Here is a 23,133-nt window from a genome sequence, read left to right as displayed (position 1 = left end):
TGCATGACAGATGAGCCAAGTTAACAGTGGGCAAAGCTGATCAGCTGGCTGTGCCCAGAAAGCAGATACTGATGGCTGTCTACTGAATTACTGTTAGTGATTAACTTACTAACTTAAAAAAACAATTATGTTCTGTATCTGGACTTTTGATATTGTTTATATGACTGTACACATATGTCAAAATTCACAGAACTGACATTTTAAAAAGAGTGACTTTTGGGGTGCCTGGCTGGCTCAGTCAGTAGCGCATGCAACTCTTGATCTTGGCGTTATAAGTTGGAGCCCCATGTTGGGGGTAGAGGTTACTTAATAAATAAATAAGTTAATCTGAACAAAATAGTCTCTGCCCTCAAGGCTCTTATGGTCTGTAGTCAATGAAATTTATTCATTCACTAAACAAATCTTTATTGAGGGTCTACTACATATCAGACACTATCCTAGTAATATACAAATAGCATACACAAATAATAACATAGTAACAGTAATATATAAACAGACAAGGTCCTTACTCTCAAGAATTCTAGTGGAAAGAGGAAATAGTGGAGTAGGTAAATAAACAAATAGGATATTTTCAGACAGTGATGAGTTCCACAAAGGAAACAAAACAGAAGAGTATGATCAAAAGTGAGTAGACAGTGGAAGGAGAGTGAGGAAGGTAACTTTAAATTTAAACTTCAACTTTAAAAAAACTCCAGGGAGGCCATTTTTCAACTGAGACCTGAATGGTAACCAAAAGGTAGTCATGCAAAGAACTTTTGGAAGTACATTCCAGACTAAGGGAAGAACAAGGCAGAGACCAAGAGGCTGGCAAAGTTTGTAGTGATGAAAGAACAGACAGAAGGCCTGTGGCTGGAACGTGGTGGGTCTGGCAGAGGGCAGTATGACATGAGGCTAGAGAGGAACGAGGAGGTTAGAAAGTGTAAGGGTTTGTGATAAGCCACAGAAGGGGCTAGGATTATAATATATGTATAAAAGGAGGCTACTGGAGGAGAGTAGGAACAAAGGAGAGAGACATAACTTATGTTTTTTTAAATGACCACAAAAGTTGCTCTCAGGAGAATGGATTACAGGAGATGAGTACAGGCAACAGATGATGACAGACCAGAACACGATGCTAGGAGGAAGGGAGAAGAAGAGGGCAGGTGGAAAAATCAGAAACAATCTGTATACTGTAGGTAGAGATGACAGAGTCTGCTAACATAGGACATGAGAAAAGGTGGGATGGATTGTGGATGATCATTCAAATAGGTAGATAGTAGTGCCATTTACTGAGACGGGACAAAATACAGATTTGGGGTGGAGGGAAATAAAATATTCCATGCTAGGTAAGGTTAAGTTTGAGCTGTCTATCAGACATCTAAAGAGTCTGAAACTCAGGAAAGAGGTCTATACATTAGACCTAGAGCTCAATCTCACAAACTGAACCATGAGATCATAACCTAAGCCTGTTTGGGATTCTTTGTCTTCCCCTCTCTGCCTCTCCCCTGAGCATGCTTGCTCTCTCTCTCTCTCAAAAATAAAAATAAAAACTTAAAAAAAATTAATTTTTAAGTAATCTCTACACCCAATGTGGAGCTTGAACCCACAACCCCAAGATCAAGAGTTGCACGTTCCACTAAGCCAGCCAGGCGCCCCTAAAGATTTTTTTAAGTAATCTCTACACCTAACATGGGGCTCGAACTTATAACTCTGAGGTCAAGAGTCACATGCTCTATCAACTGAGCCAGCCAGGGGCCCCCCACTACTACTACTCTTAATCAAACCTCTGCCCCGGCCATGCATATCTTTCTACCCAAGTCAATTTTACCTCCAAACCGTCTTAATGTGAACTGCCCCTATTCCTCCCCCCCCATCTTGTTCTATTTTATAGGCATCAGTCTCGTCTGCTAAGCTAGACTGTACTCACTCAAATGTAGTTAACAATGACATATACTTCTTTTGTAGATTCCAAAGCAACAGGAACATAGTAGGTACGCAATAAATATTAACCTTATGGTGAGAATAATCAAATACCAGCCAAAGACCAGGAAAGGATGAGGAAGGAGGAACTAAGGCAAACACTGAAGGTGCCTAAGGTAACAAAATAAGCTCAACATATCATTATCAACTTACTGGGCATCCGCTCAGGGGAGCCAAGATTTATGGAGTTGTCAGCAGCACCCACAGCCACTCCATTGATGGAAGAACCACAGTCTGCAATAACTCCCAGGCAGGCTGAGCGCCCACAATCCCAAAGTCGTGCTGTTCCGTCTCGAGAACCAGACACCACATTCCTGCCCCGATCAACAATGGCTGTATCCAGAATACCTGGCAAGGAAAAAAAAAAAAAAACGACCCTGTGATGGAGTGGGTAGAAAAGGAATTACAGGGCAGAGAAGATAGATCTGCATAATGACTCCATTCCTTCACAAACACACACTGGATACGTACTACAGGCTGGGCAAGTTCAAGTGCTACAAAACAGAAATAAATAAGAGTCCCTGCTTCCCAGTGGTTCAAAGACTAGCCCTTAGAGACAGACATGGAAAAAGGTTTGGATTTAATTCTTAGTGTAGTATCCTAGAACAGTGGTTTTGAAGCTTCAATTTTGGCTTTAAAACATGTGTTTTAAATAAAAATTAAGAAGACATCTTAGTTCAGTTTGAAAATCACGGTCTTACCACTTCCATTGAGAACTAATTGAAAGGATTAATCTCCCCATTTTACAAAAAGATGTGACTTCCAGTCTGGACAAGATAGAGTAGCCCCATCTCCCTCAGGTCGTTCCCCTTGTAAATGAAAAAAACCTGGACATAAGACAGAAAGTACAAGAAGACTGAAAGATGGGGGTACCCTGGTAGCTCAGTCAGTTGAGCGACTGACTTTTGATTTGGGCTCAAATCATGCACAATCTCATGGTTGTGAGACTGAACCCTCAGTGTGAAGTCTGCTTAAGGTTCTCTCTCTCTCTCTCTCTCTCTCTCTCTCTCCCTCTCCCTCTCTCCCTCTCTCCCTCCCTCCCTCTCTCTGTGTCCACCCCCATCACTCTCAAAACGAAAATAAAACAAAAAACCATACACAAATCTTACCTCTGCTTTTAAAAAAAAATGTTTATTTTGAGAGAGAGAGAGAGAGAGAGAGAGGAGGGGAAGGGTATACAGAGACAGGGAGAGAGAGAATCCCAAGCAGGCTCTGCCCTGTCAGCACAGAGCCAGATGTGGGGCTTGATCCCATGAAGCTTTTTAACATTCTGATTAAGGATAAAACATTTCTAAATTATCATTTTTTCCAACAAACTAACCAGTTACAAGGGGAAAATGTTCTCACTCTGTCTCTATAACCTGATATCAACTGGCTGTATGGCTAATCCATTTTTAGTATCTGAACTGTGACTTAAATCCATGGGACCTGACAAGTACCACGCTCTATCTTTGTTGTCTAGTGATGCAGCCATTGCCACCCAGCTTTTATCATCACCTCAGCCAAAGGATTAATGAGAAAATGTTGGCACACATCTCTGTCTCTCCCAGCACACAAGCTGATGACCTCCTGGGGAGGATTTTTTTTCACTTGTCTATTGTGGAAAACAACTATCTGTGTAAGGCAGTTAGTAATAACAAGACTCAGTGTCAAAGCAATGTCTAATCCTTGAGGAAATAGCTCATTTAAATGGCCAGTTGGAGGAATTATTTGTGTTTCTGTAGATAACTAGCTTCTGTTTCTACCTTTTGGTGATTCGTCTCCGGGGATCATTAGAGAAGCCTTTTGGAGAAATTACCCTTCATACCTCCTTTGTGACCTTTGAAGGTCACCACACAGCTAGCATCTTCAGCTGACCAGATCTTCAACTGGGCATCCATTCCCCCACTCAGAACCACAAGGCCTGATGGGAAAAACCTGCAACAATTCACATCAAACACATGTCCTTCCAATACTCTCTGGAAAAACAAAAGAAAATTCCATGCTAGTTCTCTTGTCCATCCCCTGATTTTCTCTTACCTCTTATATCCTCGGTCCCTTTAATGAAATATCTACCTGCTACACCTACATGCTGGGTTTTAGAACTATGGGGGTCAAAAAGGAACCCTTTAGCTCATTTGTATACCAGGTAGTGTTCTAAGAGCTGCTGACTCCCTTTCCTGTAGCTCTGGCTACAGATGTTGTGGATTTGAAGTCTGAGGTTCTCACAGCCATCTTTAAGTCTACTTCTACATACATGGAGGCTTGAGGACTCTTACCTCTTCTTAAAATCCTCTGTATGGGTTAGAGGGGCTCAGCCATATAATTAGTAATAATAGTCTAGTTACTTTGTCTTAGAAACTGACTACTGAAGGAAGTTAATACCAAGGGACCACCCATTTAGACATTCACAGTGGCTCCTCCACTGTTACAGCCCCAATTTGTTCTGGAAAATCACCAAGATTGAGGATGGTTCCGAGATTAACATATGGGAGAACAAAGGTCAACTGAAGTGCAGTGGTCCTACAAATTTAGAATGTGCCACTCTTCCACCCATGACCCAGTCTAAGGTTTCTCAGACCACCCTTCAGGCATGAGACCCAAAAAGCATATTCAAAGCCTTTACTCTGAGCTCGCCATTGGAAGCCTGCCAGATCTTCATGCTCCCATCAGCACTAGAAGACACACCAAGGCCGCCTCCACTGGAAATGTCCAGGCACGTTATCTATTCAAAAAACAAAACTGGTGTTATAAATAATGAAATGCTCTTATTCTCTTGAAATATGTTAAAGATTTCCCTGTTTCACATTCCCCCAAGACTTCTTCAAGCCTACACTTCCCAGCACAAAGGACATCACCTGTCTCCTAACAAGGCTAGTGCCAATACCTTTTATTTCTCAAAACAAAAAGATGTTCTTCTAATCATCTATATAGTATCCTGCTTCAGCTTTTTAAACAGTTTTTCCTATCCCCATACCATTTCCATCATTTGCTATTTTAGAATTAAGATACCTAATTCTTAGGAACCTATTTACACAAAATAAAGTCAACTAAAATGTACCAGAAGGATTCAAGGAAAAGCAAAGATGCTTCCAATTTACTATTTTACATTCTCTCTGTAAAATCCTAATTGTGTGTATATGTCTATTTCAGAATAAGTAACAAAAAATTCTGATTCACTTATGCAGTTTCAACATTAACAATGACTTCATGCATAAGCAATGACCATACACATGTATACATACATACCCTTTTTATTAAAAAACACCCAGGTGCAAACATTCCAGAAATGTAGGACTAAGATATATAATCCCAGATATATTCCCGGCAACAGTGATTCCCATGTGACCTAAATTATTAAGGAGAAAGTAGGGACTTTGGCTTTAAATTATCCAACCTTCTATTTTACTTTTTTCTATGCCATTCGAGCCATAATGAGTAAATCTGGCAAGAACTGAAGGGATACATCTATCAACTCTAACACAATCTAAGACTTTTCCTTCATGTTTTGAGAGAGAGACTTTGAGCATATGTGCAAGTGGGTGAGGGGCAGAGAGAGAGGGAGAGAGAATCTCAGGCAGTCTCCATGCTCAGTGTGGAGTCTAATGGGGCTCAATCACATGACCACAAGACCATGAATTGAGCCAAAATCAAGAGCTGGACGTTTAACTGACTGAGCCACCCAGGTGCCCTTTTCTTTACTTTGGTTCCTTGGAATAAAAGTACTGTTAACTTAATTGTGGATCCTTTAATTTTAAGGATTATGACAACAATTAACCTTTATATCATGTTTTATCATTTATAAAACATTTTCAAATACATTATACTATTTGATCTTCATAATAATCCCATTCTGCTCCTAGTTTCTTATTGCTGGTAATAGCAACACAGAGGTAAATTGGACAGCCCTGCCTTCACATTCTAGTGCAGGAGAACTATCTCCCAGATCTATCTTTCTTCTCCAAGACCACTGCTACCACCCTAATCTTGGGCCTTAAGCCCAACTACTGGTATTGCCAATTAACTTCTTTCAACTCCATGTCTGGCTCCCCAGCTACACAAGCTCTGTAAGTGTCAGAACAATGTCCAGCACTTTCTTTCTTTTTTTTATTTCCTTGAAAGATTTTTAAAAATTTTTTATAACTTTTTTTATAATTTTTTAATGTTTGTTAATTTTTTTTTTTTTTTTTTTTTTTTTTGAGGGGCACCTAGGTGGCTCAGTCGGTTGAGTGTCTGCCAAGCTCAGCTCACGATCTCGCAGTCCATGAGTTCGAGCTCTGCATTGGGCTCTGTGCTGACAACTCAGCCTGAAACCTGCTTCAGATTCTGTCTCCCTCTCTCTCTGCCCCTTCCCCGCTCATGCTCGCTCTCTCTTTCTCTCCTTCTCTCTCTCAAAAGTAAATAAACATTAAAAAATTAACATAAGTGGAATCAATATTGTTAAAAAATAACTTATTAAAAAATTTTTACGTTTATTATTTTTCTGGTGTGGGAGAGAAAGACAGAATCCCACGAGGGGCAGAGAGAGATAGACAGAGGGAGAGAGAAAGAGAGAGAGAAAAGCAGGGCTTACCTGAAGCGGGGCTTAAGCTCACCCAATGTGAGACTCAAACTCACAAACCATAAGATCATGACCTGAGCCAAAGTCAGATGCTTAACTAACTGAACCACCCAGGTGCTCTTTTTATTTATTTATTTTGAGAGAGAGAGAGAGAGAGTGAGCACACAGTGGGGGGGGAGGGGGGGCAGAAAGCGAGGAAGAGAAAGATAGGGTCTGCACTGTCAGTGCAGAGCCCAACATGGGGCTCAATCAAAAACCATGAGACCATGACCCGAGCCAAAATCAAGAGTCGGACACTCAACCAAATGAACCACTCAGGTGCCCCTGAAAGATTTTATTTTTAAGTAATCTCTGCACCCAACGTGGGGCTCCAAACTTACTTCCCTGAGATCAAGAATCGCATGCTCTACCAACTGAGCCAGCCAGGCGTCCGTGTCCAGCACCTTCTTAACACAATCATAGACTATGTACATAGTAACAACTCAACAAATACCACCAACAGCAGTGTGGTAATAAGAGTGAAGTACCTCAGGGGCACCTGGGTGGCCCATTTGGTTAAGCATCTGACTTCGACTCAGGTCATGATCTCTTGGTTCGTGAGTTCAAGCCCCTGCATTAAGGCTCTGTGCTGACAGCTCAAAGCCTGGAGCCTGTTTCAAATTCTGTATGTCCCTCTCTTTCTCTGCCTTTCCCCCACTTGCACTCTGTCTCTCTCTCTCAAAAATAAACATTAAAAAAAAAAAAAAAAGGAATGAAGTACCTAAACAACACTAGGTAGGCAAGTGAAGCCATCTGACCTATATCCATAAGAGCAAACACAGTCCTCATTTGCAGGGCCCAAGAAACAAAGACATTTAAACACTCTCCTACTCACTCTCTGAAATAGAATTAATCCCTAAAGCAACAAAGCGCAACCCCTTTCCTGACTCAGGTAGTCTATCCAACTGCCAGCTAGGCATCTGTCCACCTTTGGCTTTATAGTGGTCACCTCAAACTTAACATGTTCAGAACAGAACTCTCATTTCTCCCTGCTCCACACCAATACAACTACTTGACCTCATTAGTAAATGGCACCACTATTTACCCACTTCTTTGGAAATTTTTGGAAACATCCCTTCTCCTCATTTTCTCTCACATCTCACACCCACATCATTAGCAAATCATGTCTAGTTCTACACCCCAAGAAGGTAAGCTCTACATCACAGTTTTATTCACTGCTATAGTCTCAGTGCCCAGAGAAGTACCTGGAATATAGCAGGTGATTAATAATTGGACAAATTACCTACTGATGAACTCAAATAAGAGAAAAGGAGAGTAAGAAATAGAAAAAGAATAAGAAATAGCATAAGAAATAGAAAAATTAATAATTTTTTTAAATGACCTTCTTTCAACTATACTCAAATAAAAATAAGTAAATTTGGAGCACTTGGGTGGCTGAGTCAATACAGCACATGACCCTTGATCTCAGAGTTGTGAGTTCAAGCCCCACATTGGACACAGAGCTTACTTTAAAAAAAAAAAGTAAATTTAATTTAATTACAAATATATTTTTTTACAAATGTTTTATATTATATGTATTATACACTGTATTCTTACAATAACGTAAGCTAGAGAAAAGGAAAAAAAAAAATTACCTACTTCTCAAAGGTTCTCCCAACTCTGCCAAAAAGTTTATCACTTCCTCCTTTAGTAAGTCTGCAGCACTATGTTCGTATATTGTAGTGGTCAACCGTGGGCAAATTACCTCATCACGTTTGGTGATGTCTGGAAACATTTTTACTTGTCACACTTGGGGAATAGCTCACTACAATAAAGAATCATTGAGCTCAAAATGTCAATAGTGCCATGATCGAGAAACTTTGATATATTCTATTGTATCTTCTCAGTTAATATACTGTCCCTGGAAGGGACAGGGATATTGTTACCTTACGTGTGTTACATATCTCTGGGGACCTAGTTCCCTGATATAAAAACTAGTTGAATCTGAACTACTCAGTTCTTCCAAAGTGAGAGAACATTGAAGAGTCGATTATAGGTCATACCAACTGTCTCCTTTCTCCAAACTTTTGTTAAAGAGGAAAGGGAACTAACATTACTGAATAGCTATTATGTACCAGACATGTAACAGACACTACCCAAATCTACTATGCTCAAAAATCTCTAAGATAGGTATTATTTGTATTTTTCAGCTGAGAAATCTGGGGTTTAAGAAGGGAATAAATAATATTGCCAAGGTGAAACAACAGAGCCAGGATGTAAACGTAGGTCCGGGTCTAAAGCTAAAGATCTATTTCTTAGTCATGGCAAAAAAACCCAGATGAATTGGATAATTCTAAATATTGGATAAATATGACAATTCAAGCGAGTGAGATAAAGGATGGATTACTTTATAGTGCTGTGATATGCTAATCACTTCAAAAAGAATTAAGTTAGATCCCTACTTTAAACTAAGTAACAGGAGCACCTGGCTGGCTCAATTGGTAGAGTCTGCAACTCTTGATCTCAGGGTCATGAGTTCGAGCCCCACGCTGGGCATGGAGCCTACTTTAAAAAAAAAAATTAAATTAAATAACAAAAGTAAAGTTTGAAATGTAAAAAAATAAAACATTCAAAGAAAATACTATATAATTGTATTTAACACTTATATCGTGCTTACTATGTTTCAGACCGAATTCTAACTGTTTCAATCCTCATAACACCCCTATGAGATATTACTTTTACCCCTATTTTACAAATAAAGCATCTGTGGCACACAGAGGTTAAGTACCTGGCCTAAGGTCACAGTTAGTAAGTGGCAGAACCAACATTCAATGCCAAAGAAGCAAATCAAATGAGTCTATCCCTAAAGTCGGTGCTCTTACCCATTATGCTTACCATTACACCCAAAGTGAATATATAAAAATCATGGACTACCATAAGCAGGACCCCAAAAGTGTTACCATAAAGGAATAAGTTGCTGGGTTTTATTATCTAGAGATATTAAATATCTGTATGTCAAAAGACACCATAAATAAACAATAATAAGAAGCAACTATCTGAAAAATAAATGGCAAAGGGTCAATACCCTTAATATAAGAGCTCTTATCCTCAACATCATTCATTATCAGGGAAATACAAATCAAAACCACAATGAGATACCACCTCACACCTGTCAGAATTGCTAAAATCTGTAACACAAGTAACAACAGGTACTGGAGAGGATGCGGAGAAAGGGCAACCCTCTTGCACCGCTGACTGGGACGAAAAGTGGTGCAGCCACTCTGAAAAACAGTATGGAGGTTCCTCAAAAAAAACTAAAAACAGAGGGTGCCTGGGTGGCTCAGTGGGTTAAGCATCCGACCTCAGCTCAGGTCATGACCTCACAGTTTGTGAGTTTGAGCCCCGAGTCGAGCTCTGTGCTGACAGCATGAAGACTTCTTGGGATCCACTGTCTCTCCTCTCTCCTCTTCTCTCTCTCTCTCTCTCTCTCTCTCTCTCTCTCTCTCTCTCCCCCTTTCTCTCTTGCTCTCAAAATAAATAAATTATAAAGAAAAAAAAAATCTTTTCCCTAACACTTTGCATTTATTTTGCTTACACATATCATTACAGCAGTTTTTTAAAAATCCTCTCCTTTATCAAGTGTTTATAATGCAATCAACTTAGTTTCCAAAGTTTTCACACTTATATTACATTGGTTGGACATATTTAATTCATTAACATAATTTCAGAAACAATATAACTGGAATTATAACTGATCCTTGGTAAGCATTCAACTTAATCAGTAGTGTCAACAATATGCAGATCTCAGGAACGAGCTCATAAATCGTGAATATGCTGTGAGCATCAGTCAGTATGTTTTATATGGGAAATGCAGAGAAACAGTTAGCTCAATAAATTAGTTAAGTGGAAGTCAGTTAAAACATACCAAAAGCTTTATAATTTGCATTTCCTGTGACTCGACAAGTCTGTTTTACCAATGTATTCTAATTTCTTCCTATCTTTGTGAGTAAAGGGTTAGCTCTAAGTATACTATCAAAATATGAAATCAGGAAATCAAAGATACCTGAAAGTCCAGTAAGATTGGAAAAAATAAACTGTGGTAAAATCATACAGCAGAATACTATGCAGTTCTTAACAGAATATATAAAAAGGTGACGTACAATGACGTACATAACATATTATTAAGGAATATTGGGGCGCCTGGGTGGCGCAGTCGGTTAAGTGTCCGACTTCAGCCAGGTCACGATCTCGCGGTCCGTGAGTTCGAGCCCCGCGTCAGGCTCTGGGCTGATGGCTCAGAGCCTGGAGCCTGTTTCTGATTCTGTGTCTCCCTCTCTCTCTGCCCCTCCCCCGTTCATGCTCTGTCTCTCTCTGTCCCAAAAATAAATAAAAAACGTTGAAAAAAAAAAATTAAAAAAAAAAGGAATATAAAGCAAGTTATAAAACAGCATATACTGTAAAAACCTATTTTGATAAAGTATTTAAAGAAAAGACAGGGAGAATCAAGTAAAATAATACATAAAGCTTAGCATGGTACAGACACATAGTAGGCAAATGTTGGCTATTACTACTAAAATTATTATTAATACAGGCTTTGTACCAAAAGTTCGCATTAGTTATCTTCAAGTAGTAGAATGTGAGTGATTTTTCACCTTTTTTACATTTCCTAAATTTTCATTACTAAATCTATGTTCGTTTTATAATATGGGTAAAAACTAGCTATTTTTAAAATAAGAAATGGAAGGTTTTAATATAATCAGTTTATCCACATATTTCTCATTTATGCTTCCATGGTAGTTAGAAAGAGCATTATCACAACGACCTCTGAAAACTATCCCTCAATATGCTGTACTTGGAATTTTGAGAAAATGTCCCTGCCTTGTCGGCAATGAGACAGAAATATGAACAGTGACAAATTATACAAACACAGTTACCAGCATTACCCAAAAACCACTAAGCAGCTCTGCTAAAACATATATAAATAAACTTCAGACAATTCCTTTCTCTAAGATTAACAGTGAGTGGATTTATGTACATATTCTATGTGGACCCAAATACCGGTTTTGCCAAACATCACACTTCAGCTGTGTTATCTTAACAATGCACAGTAAATGAAAGGCACATTAATTATGGATGTCTATAAGCACTCAAGCAGATAAAATGAAAAAACAACATGCCATTATATTTTCTCCTCATTGTTTAACTTTTTTTTTTTTTTACGTTAATTTATTTTTGAGACAGAGAGAGACAGAGCATGAACGGGGGAGGGTCAGAGAGAGGGAGACACAGAATCCGAAACAGGCTCTGAGCTGTCAGCACAGAGCCCGACGCGGGGCTCGAACTCACAGACCGTGAGATCATGACCTGAGCCGAAGTCGGCCGCTCAACTGACTGAGTCACCCAGGCACCCCTATTTTCTCCTCATTTTATCAAAATACTTACACTCTTGGAATGAATTCTGGAAAAAGTAGTGTATGGTGCCAAAAACTTCGAGGATGCGTTTTCCTCCGGACAAGAAATATGAATGCTTTTCTAAATAGAGAGGGAAAGATGAAATTTATCAATAAAGTTACTCCAGTGAAATTAAAGCCTCTTAAAGAAAACATCAGGATGATAGGAAATTTTCATCTTTTAAATGTACCCGCTCTTATTGCCCTTTCCCAGCTCACAACACAACCACTCCCCTATAGATCAGCAGCCCTTATACTGCAAAGGGGTGCAATGTAATTTTGTATTGCTTAGATGCCATTATCTTTTTATGGTGAAGTAAACTCCCACAGAAGACAAACCAACAGTAAGTACAAATGACAAACACGAGGGGTGTTTAGGTGGCTCAGTCACTCAAGCTTCTGACTCCTGCTTTTGGCTCAGGTCATGATCTCACGGTTCACGAGATCAATACCCGCGTGGGGCTCTACACAAGACAGCATAAGAGCCTGCTGGGGATTCTCTCTCTCCCTCTCTCTGCCCCTCCCCTGCTCCCAGGCATGTGTGTGCTCTCTCTCTCAAAATAAATAAACACTTAAAAACACTTTAAAAAAATGACAAACATGAAGGCATTAATTTTTATGAGAAAATCTAATACCAGTACTGTCAATTAGCAATGGGGCAAGGAACAGGATTAACAGGAGGAAACAGCACCAGATTCCAAGTCTAGGGCCTAAACAATCAGTCTAAAAGTAAACTTACCGCCTTTAAGAACTTTTAGATAAAATGTTAGACTACTGATATCTATAGTTACCAGAGAAAATTAGCAAATTATGGTATACTTATACAATGTGTATGCCTGGTCAGGACTTCAGTGCTCATTCCTACCTAGGACTTAAACTGACTACACATGTTCACTGACTGCTCATCGCCCCATAGCTGTATTAATTCCCCATGTATTTTTGCTTAGTCATTACCACATATCTTTCAGCTGTTGTAGCAAGAAAACTGGTGACCTAGTGGGAAACCGCACCTAGAACTAGATGTTAGATCCAGGTGACATAACTTGCAAAGGCAGCCTTTGTAACCATTTAAGATTTCAAGGTAGCATGTATACAGGTATAAAAGGCTTGGTAAACGTTTCAAGGATTCTTGCAAATAGGACAGCCCTTTATTCTAACTGCCAGAATACCAGCACCACCATCTAAGTGTGTATCTCCTACAGGGAAGCTGAGGAGCCACACTCACCCAATGGTTCCTAACCTGTTATCGCTTTTGCAGCAGTACTTCAAAGTTTCTGGAAATTCTGCTGAACAATGAAAATGTCTTCAAAAATCAAGATTTTCCAAACCTTTTTCTAAGGTTAATCTATATACAACAAACACAGGTCCTCACAGTTCATTAGAAAGAAGAGTTTCAGGGGTGCCTGGGGGCTCATTCGATTGAAAGCCCAACTCTTGATTTCAGCTCAGGGCATGATCCCAGGGTCGTGGGATCAAGCCCCGCATCAGACTCTGTGCTGCATGTGGAGCCTGCTTAAGATTCTTGCTCTCTCTCTCTCTCTCTGTCCCTCTCCCCTGCTTGTGCACCCTCTCTCTCTCTCTCTCTCTCAAGTAAAAACAAAAAATTAAAATAGAAGGGATGAAAAATAAAATATTTTCTTAAAAAGTTTCAAAATTATAATATTCTCATCACTAAAAATCAAAATACTCTTATTACAAGTATTCTACTCCTTTAAAAACACCATCAGAATACCTACCTATACAAACAGCACTTTCTTAGCCAGCATATCCATATGTGGTTGCCCGCAGGTTTTTCATTAAATTAGTTTTTGCTTCTAACCACATGACAAAGCCCATACGGCAGCAAGAGAGCTGACCTGGATTTGGAATTGCCTCCTGTATCCAAAATTAAAGCATCAGCTAAACTCTCCTGGTTTAAACATTCCTATCAGCAAGGATTCAAGGAACTCCATGAACTCAGTGTTCAGGCATCTGTAAGAACTGGGTTTGCTCTCAGAAGACTTCACTTCTTTGAGACTAATTATATGAAAGATTTCACCAATCAGTGGTATTCTCTCACTTATCAATCAAGCAATTCAGCCTTTAATCCGTAAACAAACTATGGAGGAAAAGAAATGTTAAGCTACCTTCCAATATCAGCAGTAGAAAATCATGCTGTTAATGAAAATATTTTAATGAAAAGCTGCAGGATATCAAAACATAAAATTCAGGGCAAGGTTTGGGGGAAGAGTGTGAGCATTCCATGCTAAGATAAAATTCAAAGTCAAACTTTTTTATACTCCAGGATTATGTATTTAAGCATAATCTACTGTTTAATAGAATGATGTAGCAACTGCAAAAGTTGACTGCAAAGTGACTCAGGGCAATTAGGAAACAAATGAATGTTCAACTATAACCACTTACTGTCTTACCTAGCAGGTACACTGGCAGAAATTAGCAATGAGGTTGGAAGAGATAAGGATTGTATCAGGGCCTACGTATGAAGGGAAGAAAGGAAATCAGAACTGACGCTGTGGCTGGCAAAACACCTGGGAAAAATGTAGGCTTGCAAGCTGGTGTTCGTATTTGGAAGTTTATAGAACTGGTTTCAATTCTGGCATACAGTCTAACTAGATTTGATTACTAGGGTTAATTAACCTCTCAATCTGTTTGCTTATGTGCAAAATGGGAATTTAAAATATCAATCCCACGGGATTGTTATGATAAGCAAAAACTCACTTTTGTAATATTTTATAGTTTCATTCATATGCAGTCTCCCTCCCCATTAACCAGCCTATAGGTAGAATATCATCTCCATTTAATTACACATTAAAAGAAAGGCTGGTTTCCCCTTTGGGAATCAGGTTACCCACCAGAGCATACTGACTACAGCCATCAGAATGAGTAAGGAAAGTCAGATCTTAGGTTCTGCAATACAGTAAAACCCCAAGCATAACTCATTACAGAAACATGCTTTTAATCCAAAGCATTCATTTATCAAGGCAAATTTTAAGAACCATTGGCTCAGTTGTGATTATGTGATATTGGGCGTCATATTCTACTCGTATTGCAAGACATTGCTAGTTTAACAAGTTAAAATTTATTAGAAATGATTAATCATCTTGCAGAATACTCACAGAAAAGGTTACTCGCAATCCAAGGTTTTACTGTACTTAGTTTGGCCATCTACTCACTTCAAAGACCAATGAGAAAAACTATTAAGTACTATTAACGTAGGTCTTCATCAAGGCCTAGCCAGATAAAGGCTATGCTGTCCAATATGGTAGATACTGGCCACATGAGGTTACTGAGCATTTGAAATACGGCCAGTGCAAATGAAGAGCTGCATTTTTATTTTATTTAAAATTTAATTTAAAAACTAATACTTGACTCAGTTTTTGGAAAACTTTTTAAGTATATTTGGAACTACTTGGGTATGTGAATCTGTGTTCTCACCTGTAAATTTTATAGAACCTAAATACATTTATCAAGTATTTTCAATAAAAAATTATAGAGTCTGAATTGAGATGTGTGGTAAATGTAAAGTATACACAGGATCTCAGGAACTCAGTAAGAAAAACGGAATGTATAATATCTCATTAACAATTTCTTAATATTAATCATAAGTTCAAATAATATTTTAGATCTACTGGGTTAAATAAAATATATTATTAAAATTAATTTCACCTGTTTCTTTTTACCTTTTTTATGTGGTTCCTAGAAAGTTTTAAATTACATATGGGGTTTACATTATTTTACCTACTGAATAGCGCTGATATAAGGGAAGTAAGAATAAGTATACGTAACTAAAAGTATCTAAAAGTACATGTAACTACAAAAGAAAAAAAAAACTTGACATTCAAAGGCGTAAAAACTGTGATTATTATACAAGTAAAGATAACACAGATATACAAATAACAGTATAAATATTTACAGTAGATATATAGGTACTACCCAGTTTTGGACTCGGTGTCATCTAGAAGACATAAAAACCTACCTTATTTATTTCATTCACAATAAATCCTTCTGAAGCTGTAACTTCTGGGATGCCATCGAGGCCAATTCCTTGACAAGTCAGGCTACCATACAAAGTTGGTTTCCCTACATAGCACAAAAGAAGCATGTCTCAAGAAAATAATAAGAACTCAACATTGTTCTCCTTGAAGACCCAATTCAGGCATTTGTACTTATGGTAGGAAATTGGCTCATGGAAGAATAGAAGGTACTTGTGTTAAAGTGACGTGAAGTGGAAAGAGCACTGTCCTAAGTGAACCTAATTTGGGAGGGAGTACACTCACGAGCTAAAACCTAGGACAAAGATTTAGAGATGTGATACGGCATTTGTAAGAAAACTACTAGAGTGATCTCAAATTCAGTTTTACGGACTGTGAAATGGAATTCTTTCAGAATGAAAGATAAAGACCAACATGCACAGATGTATTTATCTACAGTATACATATATATCTATATATCTATATATATATATATCTACATATATATATATATATGTAGATATATATATATAATACATAGCAAAGAATTAAGCTTCAGTAACCTAGAAAATTTGCCTAAGTAGACCACTGTTTTTGCAGTGATGAGGGCTAAATAAGACATCCTACACATAAACATAAGCAGATGGTAGAATGGAGTTAAAAACATTCTCTTCTATTCTTCTTCTGCACTTTATATATACACTTCTGTAAGAGCCCATAATACACTTTATATGTCTGACCTCCCTATTAGACTATAAAGTCCTTGAGTTCAGAAATGATCAGGGTCTACAAATTATTCAGTAAATAATTATTGCACTAAACTGAAATTCTAGGAGTAAGAGGGGAGTAGAAAACATCAAGGATTCACACAGAGTAGGAGTGCTTCCTAGAGAGGGTGGGATTTAAGTAGAACCTTGGAAGATTACACCTAGACAGAGGATAGAAAGATAGGGCTAGGCAGAATATAAGGGAAAGAAAACCAAGTCAGGGAGGAGCATGTCAAGAATAAAAGAAAATTAGAAAGAACAAGATAGGGAGGAGGCATCAATTAATATAACAGTTTGGTTAGGGACACCTGGGTGGCTTAGTTGGTTAGGTCATGGAGTCAAGATTGTGAGATCAAGCCCAACATCAGGCTCCACACTGAACATGGAGCCTGCTTAGGATATTCTCTGTCTCTCTTCCCCTCTCCCTCTATCCCCCCCCTCCCCACGCTCTATATATAATTTTTCAAAAATTGTTTTGAAATACCAGTTTGGTGGGGTGCCAGGGTAACTCAGTTATTAAGCATCCGAATTCGGCTCGGGTCATGGTCTCGTGGGTCATGAGTCTGAGCCCCACGGGGGTTCCGTGCTGACAGCTCAGAGCCTGAAGCCTACTTTGGATTCTGTGTCTCCCTCTCTTTCTGCCTCTCCCCCACTCATGCTCTGTTTCTCTCACTCTCTCTCAAAAACAAATAAATATTAAAAACAAAAAATGCTTTAAATAAGTTTCTTTGCCATTAACATTAAAAAAAATACCAGTTTGGGGCACCTGGGTGGCTCAGTTGGTTAAGCCTCTGACTTCAGCTCAGGTCACGATCTCCTAGTTTGTGGGTTCGAGCCTTGCATCGGGCTCTGTGCTAGCAGCTCAGAGCCTGGAACCTGTTTCGGATTCTGTGCCTTCCTCTCTCTCTGCCCCTCCCCTGCACACACTCTGTCTCTCTCTCTCTCTCAAAAATAAATAGACATTAAAAATTTTTTTTAAAAATACTAGTTTGGAAAAAAATAAATTAAAAAAACAAAAAAACAAAACACAACAACAAAATACCAGTTTGGTTAAAACAGTCATAAAAAGGTAGTTGAAGGATATTAATGGAGGAACTTACAATCTGGGATAAAGGTCTGGAATAGAGAAAATCTAGCAAAGAAGCTTTGGGAAGGAAAGTGGTGTGAAGTGCTAGTTCAGAAAGAAGCCACAAAAATAGGATCAAGGGAACTGTGCTTTTTGTCCACCTCCACAATTCCCTCCTGGCTTCACCCACTGCCCCATGATGCCTGGTCCACAGAGTGTATCATTTTAACCAATCTTCTGTCAACACCCTCAAAATGACCTTTCTACATCTGTAGTCACTGAAATGATCTCAGTCTTGGTTTTCTGTTTATAAAATAGAATTGGTTCAGTCAGTAGAACATAGGAATCTTGATCTCAAGGTCATGAGTTTAAGCCAAGCCCCACATTAAGGCATAGAGCTTACAGGAAGGAAGTGAGGAAGGAAGGAAAGAGGAAGGAAGGAAGGAAGGAAGGAAGGGTAAGAAAAGGAGGAAGGAAGACACTCTTAAATGTCTATGTCCACACCAATGCATTTATCTACATCTGCACTTACCCTCACCTTCTTTCATCTTAGTCTTTTAGAGTTAATTGAATCTCTCTCTCCTTTAAGACACTAGCTTTTCAGTTGGCCCTTCTCTCCTCTACATATAACCTGTATTTTAATTGCTCTACAATTAGTTCTCATCTTTAAAAACAAAATCCTTGACTATGAGACCTAGCTACTATCTTCCATACAGCATCATTTTCCTCAAAAGACTGTTTAAAATTCTATTTCTCAGAGAAATAGAATATAGTTATATAAAGAATCAAAGGTATCTGAGGTTAAGGATAATCAGTAAAACAAAACTCACAAATTTATTAAAAAGTTTGATTTTTTGGGGCGCCTGGGTGGCGCAGTCGGTTAAGCGTCCGACTTCAGCCAGGTCACGATCTCACGGTCCGTGAGTTCGAGCCCCGCGTCAGGCTCTGGGCTGATGGCTCGGAGCCTGGAGCCTGTTTCCGATTCTGTGTCTCCCTCTCTCTCTGCCCCTCCCCCGTTCATGCTATGTCTCTCTCTGTCCCAAAAATAAATTAAAAAACGTTGAAAAAAAAAAAAAAAAAAAAGTTTGATTTTTTTTTAATAGTACCACAATAACTACAAACAAATGGATAAGACTAACACAGAAGTGTCATTCAAAGAAATAACTGATAGGATTTGGTAGCTATCTGGACGTGACATGGTAAAGTGACTAGGTTTTTCATTCTGATGCCTAGAATGGTGGTAACTTAAATTTGAAAATCAAGAAAGAAAGTCTGTTTGACAAGAGAAGTGCTCAGCTTGGTTTTAGATTTGATAAAATCAAGAGAACAGTGAGAGCTTCAAGCATTAATGTCTAGCAGATAATTGTTCAATTTCTGCTTGAACTTAAAGAGAGTTCAGGGCTGGAGCCATACATCTAGGAATCATCATCAGGAAATCACAAATGAAACTACAGAACTGCTTAGAATACAATAATATATAGCTAAGGGACTTAATCACTCCCTGAGTAAGTCTGTGGCCTCCAAATGGAAAACTAATCTTAAGGCCTTCCCCTGAAATGGAGGAGTTGGTGTGAATGGTCAAGAACATTTGAAGACTATGAGCATTATGCAAGGAGTTTGGGTCAAGAGAAAGTATGAAGCTCTCTTCTAGGGGTAGTAAATCCCCTTTCTCTAAAGGGAAGGCATATAGTTTTGGGCATATGGACATTACCTGGGGGGTGACAACTCAGCCAGGCTTCCCCTTCATCCTTCCTATGAAGAGAAACAAAAGATTAATTAGGCTCATTCAATGCTGAAAAGGATGCCACTGGTGCAAGGGGGAAAGAAGATCATATAATTTTCAGTTTGGACATAGTACTGAGGTATGATCCAGTATAACATCTCATCCAGGCATAGATTATTCTAAGACAAACTTTATTTACTGAAGAAATATTCATGGATTAAGCACTTAATGCATAGATATCTACGGGTTAAATGAATACTCAAATATTTCATCAATAGGGAGTTCACTATCCATACAGCTGACAGCTTTGAAAAATCAAGAATACTTTCAAAACTGAACTACTGGGACCTCATCAAAATAAAAAGCTTCTGCACAGCGAAGGAAACAATCAGCAAAACTAAAAGGCAACCAACAGAATGGGAGAAGATATTTGCAAATGACATATCAGATAAAGGGTTAGTATCCAAAATCTATAGGGAACTTATCAAACCTAACATCCCAAACCCAAATAATCCAGTGAAGAAATGGGCAAAAGACATGAATAGACACTTCTCCAAGGAAGACATCCAGATGGCCAACCGACACATGAAAAAATGCTCCACATCACTCAGCATCAGGGAAATACAAATCAAAACCACAACGAGATACCACCTCACCCCTGTCAGAATGGCTAACATTAACAACTCAGGCAACAACAGATGTTGGCGAGGATGTGGAGAAAGAGGATCTCTTTTGCATTGTTGGTGGCAATGCAAGCTGGTACAGCCACTCTGGAAAACAGTATGGAGGTTCCTCAAAAAACTAAAAATAGAACTAACCTATGACCCAGCAATTGCACTACTAGGCATTTATCCATGGGATACAGGTGTGCTGTTTCGAAGGGACACATGCACCCCAATGTTTATAGCAGCACTATCAACAATAGCCAAAATATGGAGAGCCCAAATGTCCATCAACGGATGAATGGATAAAGAAAATGTGGTGTATATATATATATATATATATATATATACACACACACACACACACACACACACACACACACACACAATGGAGTACTACTCGGCAATCAAAAAGAATGAAATCTTGCCATTTGCAACTACGTGGATGGAACTGGAGGGTATTATGCTAAGTGAAATTAGTCAGAGAAAGACAAAAATCATATGACTTCACTCATATGAGGACTTTAAGAGACAAAACAGATGAACATAAGGGAAGGGAAACAAAAATAAAAACAGGGAGGGGGAGAAAACAGAAGAGATTCATAAATATGGAGAACAAACTGACAGTTGCCGGAGGGGTTGTGGGAGGGCGGATGGGCTAAATGAGTAAGGGGCATTAAGGAATCTACTCCTGAAATCATTGTTTTACTATATGCTAACTAATTTGGATGTAAATTTAAAAAAATAAAAAATAAAATTAAAAAAATACTTTATATGTAGATATTTATTGGGATTACTGGAAACCAAGCCCTGTGCCAGACACTTTGCAAACAGTGTAATTAATCCTCACAATTTAACAAAATACCTTTTATTATTCCCATGTTAAAGATTAAAAACAAACAAACAAAAAACCTGAAGCTCAGGGGCACCTGGATGGCTCAGTCATTTAAACATCTGACTCTTGGGGCGCCTGGATGGCTCAGTGGGTTGAGCATCCAACTTCAGCTCAGGTCATAATCTTGCAGTTGTGGGTTCAGGCCCCACGTCAGAGTCTGTGCTGACAGCTCAGAGCCTGAAGCCCGGTTTGGATTCTTTGTTTCCCTCTGTCTCTGCCCCTCCCCCACTCACACTCTATCTCTCTGAGTCTCTCAAAAATAAATAAACATTAAAAAAATAATAATAAACATCTTGACTCTTGCTTTCAGCTTGGGTCATGATTTCCCAGTTCCTAGAATTGAGCTCCACGTCCTGCTCCATGCTAACAGAGCAGAGCCTGCTTGGGATTCTCTCTCTCCCTCTCTGCCCCTCCCTTGCTCTGTCTCTCTGTCTCAAAATAAACTTTAAAAATTTTTATAGGGGCACCTGGGTGGCTCAGTCGGTTGAGCATCTGATTACTGATTTCAGCTGAGGTCATAATCTCACGGTTCATGGGTTCAAGCCCGGCAATGGGCTCTGTGCTGACAGCACGGAACCTGCTTGGAATTCTCTCTCTCTGCCCCTCTCCCACTTGTGTGTGCTCTCTCTCTCTCTTTCTCTCTCTCTTTCAAAAGAAATAAAACATTTTGGGGGGAGGAGAAGGAAAAAAAAAAAGTTAGAGAGGGGGGAGCCAAACCATAACAGACTCTTAAAAACTGAGAATAAACTGAGGGTTGATAGGGGGGTGGGAGGGAGGGGAAAGTGGGTGATTGGCATTGAGGAGGGCACCTGTTGGGATGAGCACTGGGTGTTGTATGGAAACCAGTTTGACAATAAATTTCATATTAAAAAATAAAAATAAATAAACATTTATTAAGAAAACTGACTTTAAAAAAAAAAACCCTAAAGCTCAGGAAAAAGTGACTTGCTCAAGGTCACCTAGCTATCTGGAAAACGAATTGAAACAAGGGACTAGTACACAATGTCTGCATTCTAACAGGTCACTGACTTTTTACATGTTTTAGAATGCTCCTCTCCAATCATCCAAATCCTTACCTCATCACTCTTAACACTTTTAGGATATAATGAAAAAGACTTACACTTTTGAGACAGAAAAATCTAGGTTGATACTAAGTAACTCTCTGTCACTTACTGGCTGCAAAATCCTAAGCAAGTTACTTCTTTATTCCTCTCCTGCATTCTCTCCTGATTGGCCCTCAGTAAAGGTTAGTGTTCTTCCTTTATTACTTGTCACACATTCTGTGTTGTAGTAAGTAATTTAGTCCACATAGTAAAGTGTAAGTTTCTTAAATGCAAAAACCTATGTTTTATTCATCTTCACCACTGTTCCAATTTGAAAAACCCTTGGTAGTAACAGTTGCCATTCATGGCACTGCTGTACTCATCATGGTGCACGCAGTAATAACTTGCACAGTATACCATGAATAAATAGATATTGAATGAATGGTTTGCTGTGCATTACCAATTAAGCTATCAGCTTCTTGAAGGAAGGAACCACTGTTTAAAACTCCACTACACTCACAGGGTCTGGACATAGTGGTTGTTACACTGTTTCCTGAATAGAACTGCCCAATATGTCTAACATAGCACTGGGGGTCTGAGAATACAAGGATTCCATCATACACTCAAAGACAATGTGGAGGTAGGTGGTTGAGTACTAGGACTTTTGAAAATACAGTAAATATTTGCTAAATGACTAGGACTACTTGGCTAAGAGTTTCCCTGCCTCCCAGTTTGCCTGTCTTTGTCCACTCATTGATCCTAATCCTGGTGCTGGGATCACACAGCACGTACGTGTTGCCTTGGCCTCAGGACAGCTCTTCTGAGAATGAAAACCTATGACCACGTGTGACTTCTTTTTCTACACCCAGGGATCCCTTAAGAATCGATGAGGTAATCCCTATCCTGGACTGGGTACAGCGCTCCTTAACGCAAAGACAACATGCGTTACCCGCCTCCTCCGTCCCGGGCCTGGGCCTTTGTTCACCTGAGGGCTTGGGCCCAGTCGCTCTGAATCCTCAAAGGCGCCGCCATCTTAACCCCGCCTCCACCTGCCCGCCTCTTCCGCTCTTCGCCGGAA

The 23,133-nt window shown here is 39.2% G+C and overlaps 1 protein-coding gene across 2 annotated transcripts in view; it reads right to left on the bottom strand.

Moving 5' to 3' along the window:
- Positions 1-23,121, bottom strand: part of PAAF1 (proteasomal ATPase associated factor 1) — a 32,900-nt gene extending 9,779 nt beyond the window's left edge. The window contains exons 1-7 of one of the 2 annotated variants that reach the window (XM_049652113.1): positions 23,041-23,121; positions 19,444-19,484; positions 15,905-16,008; positions 11,921-12,010; positions 4,565-4,663; positions 3,767-3,917; positions 2,113-2,307 (exon numbers count right to left, since the gene is read on the bottom strand). In XM_049652113.1, the coding sequence (XP_049508070.1) occupies positions 2,113-2,307; positions 3,767-3,917; positions 4,565-4,663; positions 11,921-12,010; positions 15,905-16,008; positions 19,444-19,484; positions 23,041-23,087 (727 nt within the window). In that variant the 5' untranslated portion in view covers positions 23,088-23,121. The remainder of the gene's footprint in view (positions 1-2,112; positions 2,308-3,766; positions 3,918-4,564; positions 4,664-11,920; positions 12,011-15,904; positions 16,009-19,443; positions 19,485-23,040) is intronic. The other variant, XM_049652110.1, reaches the window with a different exon arrangement.
- Positions 23,122-23,133: the final 12 nt, after the last annotated feature.

This window comes from Panthera uncia, chromosome D1, assembly GCF_023721935.1.
Source record: "Panthera uncia isolate 11264 chromosome D1, Puncia_PCG_1.0, whole genome shotgun sequence".
NCBI lineage: Eukaryota > Metazoa > Chordata > Mammalia > Carnivora > Felidae > Panthera > Panthera uncia.
Note: the sequence above shows the minus strand (reverse complement) of the source record. Positions and strands in the feature narration are given on the sequence as shown.